This window comes from Lissotriton vulgaris, chromosome 2_1 (genome assembly GCF_964263255.1).
Source record: "Lissotriton vulgaris chromosome 2_1, aLisVul1.2, whole genome shotgun sequence".
Lineage (NCBI taxonomy): Eukaryota > Metazoa > Chordata > Amphibia > Caudata > Salamandridae > Lissotriton > Lissotriton vulgaris.
In genome coordinates, this window is record NC_141687.1 from 525355311 (window position 1) to 525367617 (window position 12307).

The 12307-nt window shown below is 43.6% G+C and overlaps 1 protein-coding gene across 1 annotated transcript in view; it reads left to right on the forward strand.

Moving 5' to 3' along the window:
* NCKAP1 (NCK associated protein 1) overlaps positions 1-12307 on the forward strand; it is a 649223-nt gene that overhangs the window by 263216 nt on the left and 373700 nt on the right. Inside the window, exon 15 of the mRNA XM_086955458.1 lies at positions 10980-11038. Coding sequence (XP_086811584.1) covers positions 10980-11038 — 59 coding nt within the window. The remainder of the gene's footprint in view (positions 1-10979; positions 11039-12307) is intronic.

The following is a 12307-nucleotide window of genomic DNA, read 5'->3' on the forward strand; positions in this document are numbered from 1 at the left end:
CGGCTTGGCACGGAAACAGCAAGTCAGGCCTTCTGGCTTTGGCTGGAGTCGAGATGATACGCCTTTGGTTCTGAAACATTCTGTATCCAAGCTCGGCTCCGAAAAGGTTGGCGCCAAAACATAAAGAAGCTCCTTTAAAGCAACCCAAGCCTATTTTAGAGACACTGAAACAAAAGCTGCATCCAAGCAGAAGAAAATGTATTTAAATCCTGACACTGGCAGCATTAAAGCTAAGCCAACAGTACCATCTTCCAAGAGGAAAATAGACACTGAATATAAGATTTCCCTCAAGAAGAAAAAGGACATGGCTACTAGACCTATTAACATTCCTCTAACACCACCGTTTTCGTCTCCAGTACCTATTATACCAGCTTCAGACCCTTTACACATCACACCACCGGGTTCTTCAAATACAAATCCTGATATAGTGGATGATGATGATGACCCCTATAATCTGCCACCACCTGATCCGTGGCAGGACTACAATATAGACCCACCTGTATACACAGACACAGCTCTATTTCCAGCTAACCCTTCCCCACCTGATGATAATACTGCATATCAGCAGTTGATTGCTAGGGCAGCCATTTACCATGGGGGCCACTTTAAATAAAGAAGTCCTAAAAGAGGATTTCCTATTTGAAACCTTAAGAAACACACACAAAATATCACAATCCTTACCTATGTTAAAAGGTATGATGAGGCATGCTGACAATATTTTTAAGGATCCAGTAAGAGCACCTATCCTAACAGTTAGGGTGTGCAAAAAATATAAACCCCCTAAATGTGACCCCGTTTTTATTAGCAGGGCAGACTGCCTTTAGATTCTTTAGTTGTTTCCAATGCCCATAAAAGAGCAAATTCATAAACCTCCGGGTAGGCACCACCTCCTGATAAAGATTCAAAATGAATAGATGCCTCAGAGAAAAGAGTAGCTGCTCAATCAGCCAATCTTTGGTGCATAGCCAATACATAAGGTCTTTTAGTTGGGTATGATAGAGCACACTGGGATGAGATGGACAAACTATTACAATATTCCAAAAGAACACAGGAATAAGGGGCAGGAAGGCAAGATGATCTCCTAGTCATCTATCAGATGTGTTTTGGATGCTGCAGATACTGCAGCTAGAGGAGGCAATACCATCATTTTACTTCGGACACCTGCATTGCACAGAATTTCTGATTTCAAACCAGAGGTTCAACAAACTATTCGTAATGAACCCTTTGATAAGGAACACCTCTTTAGGCCTCAGACCAATCGTTGGAGAAAATGAAAAAGGACATAAATGGCAAAATCAATGTGAGCACTTCGGTCTCTTAATAGAGATTCCCTTTGTTGCTATTTCTACAGAGGGGTCTCCAAGACTAATACCACAGATGCCAGCGCATCTTTGTATGAAACACAAACACAATCTTCCCCCTCTAGAGGATTCTATAAAGGTGGATATAGAGGTAACAACTTTAAAGGAAGAGGTAGAGGTATATCAACACTCACCTCTCCATCCACTAATAAACAGTGACTTGATATAACTTCCCCCTATCATTCATCACTTGTCAAGGGAAGATTACAACAGTTTCTCCCCTTTTGGCACTCAAAAACAACAGACAAATGGGTGTTGAACATTATCCAACATATTTATTGCCTGGAGCTCATAAGCAACCCTCCTTAAATTCCACCTCGTATTCACAAACTGTCTTTAGAATACCAACATCTGCTCAAACAAGAGGTACACGCTTTTCTAACAAAAGAAGCTATAGAGCCCGTCCCATTACAACAAGGATCAAGGGTCTATTCACCATACTTCCTAATTCCCAAAAAGGATGGTTCATTAAGGCTTGTCATATGGTTACTGCGTTTCTATATATTGTGTTAAGTTAGCATGAGTTTATTAAATGTTGAAACACCACATTTTCCTTCGGCTTCAGTTTGCACACGACACCTAATTGTTATTGTAGCTTTCAACCTAGACGAAAGATGTGATTTATTTGAGAATATGTTATTGCTCTGATATCAGTCGTGCTTCGTACACTTGGTACAACTGTCTGCACCCTGAGAACTGCACCCTCTAAGAATAACCTAACACAAGGTTGCTGAAGGCCTGATCCTCGCACCACATTAGACATAACACAAATAATGTTGCTGCCAACATTGGGCTCTACGCGGGTTTAAGATAGAGTTACAGGGAATGAATCAACACACTTGATGCTTCGCATGCAGAGAGCTGGTAGCTGTTGATGTGATCTGCTCCTACTGACCATTAGAGGTATGGGCCCGCCCAGCTAAAAACCCAAATGAGACCTTCTTAGATATAATATAATATGCTAATTAGGGTGCGCGAAATATAGGTGATACAGATTTCTATAGATTTTGCATTATAATATGCTATCACCCTTCGCTTACTATGGACTAGTGACTATGCTGCTAACTCTGATTTTTATAATATGTATGTTGATATTATATAAGATACTGAGTTTGAGAACTTTGCATTGAAAAATAAACATTTCAAACTTGCACGTGTGTTCTTTGCCTCCCAGTTTCGGTTTGTAATGATTATATAACGAAAGAGTGTTCATGTGTTCCACGATACCTGAGGTACCCTAAGTTCATGTTCTGGATTGTCTAAGTCATTGGGAAGTTATTACTACCGATGAGACACTGTAGCTAGCTTGGTAAGGGGATTTCTGAAACTAAGGTGAGTTTTGGGTCACCCTAACTCACCCAGGTTCTAGATCTCTGTGCACAGTTCTGTGGGAGAACGGAAACCCTGCTACATGGCGCCCATACGTTGTTGGCCTTATATCATGACACTCGAGAGTAGTATATCATTCAGACCTTAACCCCTTCATTCCCGTTTCCGGTAAACGGCGGTGTCGGAAAAACCTACCTATTTTTGAAATAGGTCTTTTCAAGCTTGAATCTATCTAAAAACGGTTTCCTTGAATTACTACCCAGTTGTGCTACAAAGTAATCTTTGTTTTTTCACTTTCCTGTGCTGACATGGCACAAGCCGTGGACATCCCGCAGCATAGTCTCATTGCGGTGCGTGACCACTTGCGGGCTTATAATGTCCCTGTGGAAGGCTTGGCTGTGGTTCTGGTGGTGAGTGCGGAACATGCTTACCCGTACGAACTGTTTTATTCGTGGGTGACATTTCCGGCGGTGGACGCTAATTCTGGAGTGTTCCATTCATACACTGCTACGGCTGTACCGGTTGCGTATGCTCCGTACAGGGCACTGGAGGTTCCTATTGATGCTTGGCAGCATGGAGTTTGGTTTGGTGGCGCCCTACCACACGCTTTAACCGCTCCGAGGTTAGGTCCTTTGTCCATTCCGGGCAAAAATTGGCCCGCTTTGGCTGGATTCACTCCTCACCCTAATCGCGCCACTTGTAACGTGGCTGATCTGCGGCGGCTTCATGAAGTTGCAGTGGCAGTGATTAGAGCGCTTGTTCATTACACTAGCCGTAATGTTCAGGACGCGGCCCCTAGGGGTGCGCAGCTTCGTGCAGAACAGGCTCGTTTGAAAATCAATCCCGTCATGGTGAATTCCGTGATGGGCAAAAAGCCCCAGGACAAGGATGATTTTCCGTTCTGGCTGGCTGAGAAATTCGGCCAGCTGGAAGCTATGTTTCCCAACACGAGTCCTGGTGATAAGCACAGGATTCTTACACTAAGTTTACCGAAAGATTTGGCACCTGAACTTGTTGACTGTGAGACCTGGGGTAAGAGTTTTGCAGCGGTCTATTCGAGTTGCTATGGCACCCCGTCTGTGACCAATCTGGGTGCGGTCCTTAAACGTGTTCAAGATGAACACGGACCGGAGTCGGCGGTTGAGTTGGGTAGGCGCCTGTGTGGCACCTTTGATGTAGTTTGCGATCTGATCCTTGCGAATGTCAAGGGGGATGCAGTGAACTTTCAGGTTGCTAACGCATTGGCGTTAGTTCCAGAGGCCGAGAGACCCCGTCGGTTGGCAAGGATTATTGTGGCTGCTTATAAAACGGTTGGCCGCAATGCGAAGGGGCTTAAGGCTTTTCCTGATAAAGAGAAAAAACAGCCCCAGGGTCAGTCTTCGGATACTAGTGGTCAACCTAAGTCCAAGAAACAGAATTGGCCTAAAAAGCAGAATCAGGGTAAGCAACAACAACAACAAACACAGGTTTCTGCTCCTGCGTCTCCGTTGCCTGCGCAGTCGGATCGAGTTTATGATTTGCGCGATCGCGCGATGATTAAATCACCTGAAAGGTTTCAGGCTTCTGACCAACGCTCTCCTCGTTCCTTTCAGGACTCATCGGCTTCGTCAACCGGTGGTGGAGGGGGCGGCAGGGGCCGGGGTGGCCAGCAAGGACGTGGTCAGCCCCGCCCGCGTAACGGTGGAGAGCAGCAGGAAGGCGCTACGCCCAAGAGACCACAGTTTGCCACGAAGAAAGTCGCCGCCCTGACAGCGCATCGATATGCCCCAGATAGTGAGAACGCGGCTTCGGAATCTGACGTGGGCTCTGACCTTGCTGGACAGCGCGGCAGAGATTACCATAGTGAGAGAGGACCTCCGTCCACTGTTGAAGGTGACAGCGACTGACACTTATGTTGTAATTGAAACTGCTGATGCGCATGTTGCTCCCCCTGAACGTCTTTTTTAAATTGTCCTGTTAATAGAAGGTGACATGCAGCGAACTGTAAAAGGGGTATTTTGGGAAAATCTTTTGTCTATGTATGACATTTTGCTTTCGGAGGCTGACTGGCCCCCACCTTTTGTTCTCGCAGCTCCGCGAGGGGAGGAGGTGATCCTCCCCAGTTTTGCGCACACTGTATCGAGAGTGGAAGCGCTGCATTTTGCAGAAGAGTGGGCTCTGGCGCTTGCGCCGGCTGTGTACCGCAATCAGTGTGGCTGGGATAAATTGTCTCCGAGCCACGAGATTCCTTTACGGTCTCAGCCGCAGCCTCAACCTCAATATCCCATACGGCGTGAAGCCAAAGCTTCAGTCGCAGCTATCCTTGAACAATTGGAATATCAAGGTGTAATTGAAACGTGTGTGTCACCGATGAATAACCCCCTTTTTACTGTAAACAAGCCGGACGGCTCATATCGTTTGGTTTTGGATTATAGGCATTTGAACTCGCATTGCCGTAACTGCGCAGTACAGAATACTCATGGCTCTGCGTTAGTGAATAGTCTTGAGCGTAAACGGTTCAAAACCACGCTTGACATTTCCAATGGTTTTTATGCCCATAGATTAGACGGTCTAAGTTCCCAGTGGACCAGTTTTACATGCGGCGGTGTGCAAAAAATGTTTCGGCGTCTCCCAATGGGCTATAAGAATAGTCCTGGAGTATTCTCCGCCCGCATTGTCTCTCTTTTGGAGGGCATCGACCCAGTTGCTTGTTCGTATGTGGATGACATTTATCTGACAGACGACGATCTTTGGGAGCATCTGTGTCGAGTAAATAGCATAATTTGTAACTTTGCAGACATTGGTTACAAGTTTAACTTTGCAAAGCCGCACATTGCAGAGTACACAGTGTTGTTTCTCGGCTACGAGCTAAACAACGAGGGAAAGGGTTTGGCACCTCACTTCCTGGAGAAATGCGCACAGTTGCGCTCTCCGACAACACTGAAAAAATTACAATCTTTGCTGGGTTTTTTGAATTTCGGGAGGACTTACATTCCGGAATATGCCCAGCGTATCAAGCCTTTGTATGCTTTGATACAACCTTCTTTTTCCAAATCGTGCTGGCTGCCTGAGCATTCAGCTATTCTGCAGTCATTGCAAGCTGATTTGCTCGCTTCTGAATACTTACAGACTCGTGATAACCAAACCAACCTGGTGATAAGAATTATCCCTGGGGCGGTGGGTTTCACGTACCTGACTTTTAATGAAGGAGATACAGTACCTATTGCTTATAAGTCACACTTGTACACTTCGACTGAATTGCGTTTTTCCACTGTGGAGAAAGTTTTAACGGCTGTGCAGATGGCGATTCTTAAAGAACGTGCCCTGTCACAGGAAAAACGCATGCTGGTTGTTACCCCGTGTCCTGCCTTGGAGGCAGTTACGAAAGCCAGTGTACCTAATTCTAAAGCTTTGCACCCTCGGTGGATTCAGTGGGCTGCATCCTTGACATCCCAGGATGTCACGTTTATTTTTGACGCCACTTTACGGTCGCAGGAGTATTTACAGTATGAATTTGTTCATCCTGCTCCTTTAGCAATGCGGCCGTTGGAGGATTTCCATTGCATCATATACACTGCTGGTTCGGCGCAGGTTGCGCATGGCTCTAAACATGCCTACGTTTCCGCTTGCGCCATTGTGATCGGTGCCATGGTGAACAATGAGTTCAAGTCCAGTGTCGTGCACACGCAGACGCTTGGAGACTGCACTGCACAATTAGCAGAGCTTCGTGCCCTGATGCTTGCATTGGAGTACGCGGATCCAAGTGTGACGACTTTGATAGTAAGTGACTCTTACTACTGTGTCCAGTCTTACAATGAAAACTTGTTCTTTTGGATTCAGAATGAGTTTCGTGATTCCAAAGGTAGCACAATAAAACATAAAATGATCTGGGTCCGAGTGGCAGAACTTGAAGAAAAGTTGCCACTCGTGTTTGTGATTCATACTCTCGGTCATCAGCGCGTGGGGGTCCACGCTGTTGGCAATTCGCTTGCTGATGAAGCAGCAAAGTCAGCGGTATCGAAATACTTGGTTGCAGCAGTCACAAGGTCCAAAAGCAAAATAGATGATGACATCTTGGCAGCTGTTGCTGCCACCGAGAAGGGAGGTAAATATCCTGCGGGGTTCCCTTCTAAATACACATACCACTTAAGTCCCAATAAGGTTCCTTATGTGAAAATTCCTGATGTTGGCGAACGTCTAGTTCCCAACTCGGATCGCAGGGCTGCTTTGATTACAGCGGCTCATGAAGGTGTGGCGTCTGCGCATGCGGGCGTCTCAGCCACTGTAACTCAGCTACAACAAAGGTTCTGGTGGCGGGGACTGTACAAACAGACGCGCGATTATGTCCTTCAATGTGACATTTGCCAGCAGATTAAACCTTCAACTGCTGCGCGTCCGCCTCAGACACAGTTGTACATCTCTAATAAACCGCTTGGATGCGTTTATTTGGATCACTGCGGTCCATTTTCTTCTGATACTGCATACAAGTACATCTTGGTAGCAGTTGATTCATGCACACGCTTTGTGTGGGTATGGCCACATCGGAGCGCTGATTCACGGACTGTCATCAAGGATTTGCGAGTCTTTATAGGGATTTTTACCTGTGGTACCTTCCATTCGGATCAGGTTCCGGCTTTCGCCTCTAAGGCGTATAAGGATGCTATGGTTTCGTTGGGGGTCCAAGTCAAGTTTTCAAGTCCGTACAGACCCGAGGGTAACAGTGTAGTGGAACGAATGAACCATGACTTAAAACAATCTTTGACAGCCCGAGTTATAGGCACTGGCAGAAACTGGTTAGCCCACCTCAATGGCGTGCAGCGTGCGCTTAATAATCTCCCTAGAAGGTCTCTGGGTGGGCGGACCCCGTACGAAATGCTCTTTGGTATCAAGATGTATGTCCCTGACCTCGATGGGCTAGACTGCAAGGCCCAGGCCACGGCCTTTGACGTAGATGAACATTGCAATGTTTTACAGGATCTACAAAAGACCAGAGACAGTCTAGCAAAGGAACATTTGCCCTCCACATCGGATGATGCGTTGCAGATCCCGGTAGTTGGCTGGCTACCCCAAGTTGGAGAACTGGTTCGAGAGAAGATATATAACAAGAAAGAGTTTGGTCCCTCATATCGTGCACCGGTTCGAGTTCTTGGAGTGAAGGGCACAAGAACAGTCATTTTACCACCACTTCCAGGTCGTAAGGAAAACAGATTTATTTCTATTGACAATGTCAAGACACACAGGGTGGAAGATTCTTCATAGCATGACGCCGGCTGTATCCTGTCCTTCCATGGTGAGGTACTCTGTGCTAGCAATAACTTCTGGTGCAGAACAGGAGGTGTCCCTCGAGATGCCTGCCATATCCAGTCCTTTATTAAATACTATTCCTGTTACTAACATTGATGAGCTGAACTACACCTATCCTGCTGATTTATCGATGCCTGATTTACAGACTCGTTTGGCCGACCAGTCCAGATTCTCTTTTGACTCTGTTTCGGAACTTTCAAAGAAACCCTCAACTATTGCGAAATATGCCACGTTGTTTAAAAAACATTATCCAACATGATTATTGCCTGGAGCTCATAAGCAACCCTCCTTAAATTCCACCTCGTATTCACAAACGGTCTTTAGAATACCAACATCTGCTCAAACAAGAGGTACACGCTTTTCTAACAAAAGAAGCTATAGAGCCCGTCCCATTACAACAAGGATCAAGGGTCTATTCACCATACTTCCTAATTCCCCAAAAGGATGGTTCATTAAGGCTAATCTTAGTTCTCAGGCCATTAAACCTATACATATTATCAGAACACTTCCATATGGTCATACTGCAACGATGTCCTATGTACAAAAACACTTTGCAGATGTCGCGCCATTTGGCGTTGGGCAATTCATCACAAGATTCAGCTCCTGGCAAAACACCGTCCAGACACAGACAACATCTTTGCTGATCTCCTCAGCAGAATAAAATAACAAGTACATGAATGGGAGCTTCACCCACAAGTTCTCTTTTCAATAATAGGGATTCCCACAAATCAACCTCTTTTCCTCGGCAGAGAACTCAAAATGCCCATACTTCGCCTCCAGTTTCCCTCACCTGTATCCATAGGCAAAACCCTGTGGATCAATTGGTCAGGGATATTTGCTCAAGCTTTTCCTCCTCTCCCTGTCCTTCCATTTCTGGTTCAGAAACTCAGGCAGGCCTCTCTCACACTGATTCTGGTGGGTCCCACATGTGCTTGTCGACCATGGTTCACCATTCTATAAGCAATCTCAATAGTTCCACATCAGAAGCTTCACATAACTTCAAATTTTCTCACACAAACATGGAGAAATCAGACAACAAACCCCACGGAGCTCAACCTAGCAATTTGGCTCCTAAAGTCAGAGTTTGGATATTTAAATCTACCACCAGATTGTATGACAATTCTTGAAGAAGCAAGAAAATCCACCACTAGAGCGTGTTATGCAGCAACGTGGAAAGAAGTTTGTGATATATTGTCATAACACATTTGATCCACTAGATGCATCCATACAGAATATTATGTATCTTTTGCTTCTACAGTGGGCAGGCCTTGCCTACACATTCCTTTGATTATACCTCGCAACAGTAGCTTCATATCTTTAAAACAGACATTTATCCCTATTCAAAGTTCCAGTAATTAAAGCCTTTATGGAAGGGCTTAAAAGAATAATACCAGCTCGTGTACCACCTGCACATATCTGGAACCTTAACATTGATATCACAAGGCTTATGGGTCCAACTTTTGAACCTGCACACAACTGTCCATTACATTTTCTTTGATGTGAGTCGCATTTCTCATTGCTGTCATTTCACTAAGATGTGTTAGTGAGCTGCAGGCATTAACCTTAGAAGAACCCTTCTTTCAACTTTAGAGTAGTTCTTCGTACAAACCCAAAATTCCTTCCAAAAGCGGTTTTTGCTTTTCATATTAACCAATCATTTGAGTTACAGTTGTTCTTCCCCCAACCTGATTGAGTAACAGAAAGACTCTACATACACTTGATGTCAAAAGAGCACTATTCTATTGATAGAAGAAAAGATTTTTGGAAAACAAAACAACTTTTTGTTGCTTTTGTTCCACCTTATAAAGAGAATCCTATCTCAACATCCACTATTTCTAAATGGATTGTTAAATGTATTCAAACTTGCTATGTTAAAGCTACAATAGCTTTTACTTTAACTCCTAGAGCACATTCTGTTCGCAAAATAGGAGCATCTATGGCCTTTTTAGGCAACATAGCTGATATATGTATTGCAGCTATATCGTCTACACCACACACATTCACCAAACATTACTACGTGGATGTATTAGCACGTCAACAAGCTAATCTAGGACAAGCAGTGCTAAAAACATGTTTTCAAACAACTGCAACACCCACTGGTTAGCCACCGCTTCAGGAGAATACTGCTATACAGTCTATGCAAGGCATGTATATCTGCCGCACACATGCTTCGAACAGATTGTCACTTACTCTGTAAGCATCTCTTCTTTGCATTTAGAGCTGTAGATTCACATGCGCCCTCCCTCCTTCCTGGATACCGGTGGTTGTTGCAGTTCTTATTATTCATATTACATACACATGAACATCTCTATAATATGCTTACTTACTCCATTCTCACCTTCTTGCGGGAAAACAATCTAACAATGGAGTCGACAGTTACAGGCAAACAGGATTCTAAGATGTCTGATGCTCGATGGCCTGTTTCTAGCATCCTGGAAAGCTTTTGGTTCATGGCACTCGCTGCTCCCAGTATTTGTGTTAATGTTGCATCTGTGGTTTGGGTTGGAATGGGCTTGAGGCTTTTCATTGTTCGTGCAAGCTTTTCTCCAGATAAAAGGACAAATTTGGCCATGCCATTCGTAGGGGGGAAAGGGCTGCGCTTTTAGAGTACCGTTGCTAGCTGTCTGAACTATTTTCATTTTTGTACGCCCTATCATCTTCAACGTAGTGTGGAGGAAAGGAGGGTTGGGGCATTGGACTAAGTATAAATTATTTCTCCTCTCTTTCCTTCGGGTCACCTTCCGGCGCTCAGTGCTCTGCTTAAATATTCATAATGAGGCCAAGGCATAACAACAAGAAAATGAATTATTAAAATATTAAGAGGCATGTTTTGTGGATGGTTGAAGGACAAGTGTCTTTGTGTTCTGTATCAAATTGGTCTAGAATATTTCTGTATTGATTTACTTCTAGATTGGACTAGTTGCAGCAAATGAGACACAGTGGTACTTAACTTGTTTTGTTAGTATCTGTTCAAACACTTTCCCATAATTGTTTTTACTTTTCCAGTGGAAGATGGAGAAGTGTTTGATTTCAGAGGCATGAGGCTGGACTGGTTTCGATTACAGGTAAAACAAAGTTCTATATGTCTGCCGCACTCTGTTTAAAATGTAAATTGTTTTAATTTCATTAAACAAGTTTAGTACTGCAACCCTTAGTTAAAAAAGTGCTTGTTGCCATTCCATTTAAGTCTTGTGGCTGTGTGCATTTGAACTTAAAAGAAGGATGTTTATAAAATGGGTAATATATTTTGTTATATGCAGGTATTCCGTTCAACATTCGCTGAATATTCCTGTTGATGTAGGCTTCAGATTACCATGATTAGGTGTGTTTTTAATACGGAGATCACTCTTCATTTTCAATAGTTTCTGTTAAGGCACGGAGAACAACCGTGTGGCAGGATCAGTAACAGTTTTGTTGGTTTAGACAATATTTGTGTGCAGTCAGTCAGTATGTGCATGCATGACCTTTTTGTGTTTGCAGTTGTACCTGCACACGTTTCTGTGCCATACAGTTGCTTTTATTTTGTGGACAGAAACTTGTTACACATTCGCTTGTTCATCTTATAATTCTTTTCCCTAGTGTTTTTCCTACAAATTGTATTTTGTTCTAAATAAAACATTAAAATAGTTTGGTAATTTAATGATGCTTCCCTTCAATTTACTACTAAAAACATTTAGGTTGAGATTGGCTCCTTTCAGAGTATGCTTCAATAGAAGCTGGACATTGTGGTAATGTATGTAGATGTAGCTAAGCAGAGAGACTACCACAGAACCATAAAGAACATCTCCAAGTCTGATTTATCGTGTTTAGTATCTGGGGTTTATTATGTTTCAAAAATGTAGGGTAGAACTGTAAGTGATGACGTGTCCTGTAGCTTAGTGGATAGGATACTAATAACTAATACATCCAGTTACTCACTATAAAGTTTTGGAAATCCTTTCTTTTCTACTTTAGTGATGACGATGGGATACAAACCAATGCATGCTATCTGTTCAGGCCTTAGACATATGTCACCTTTCTGCTTCACCAACGACTAATAAAATTGCATGGATATTTCATGTGATACATAGAGTATAAACGAGAGTATATTGTGAGGAAGGTGTACCTATCAGTTAGGAGGGATTGTATCATTTGTTGGTTTTATTAGGGGTATTTAAAATTGATACTGGCTTAAAATACTGAAACACCAAAAAGCCAATAATTATTAAAGGGTTGACTGACATAAGGTGACAGACGGGGAACTCATTTCAGATAGTTTCCAGAGGTATTTGCAGAACAATTTGGTTGTCTAAAAGAATACTCTAACACACTTAAGCTTAAGAAACAATCTCAAC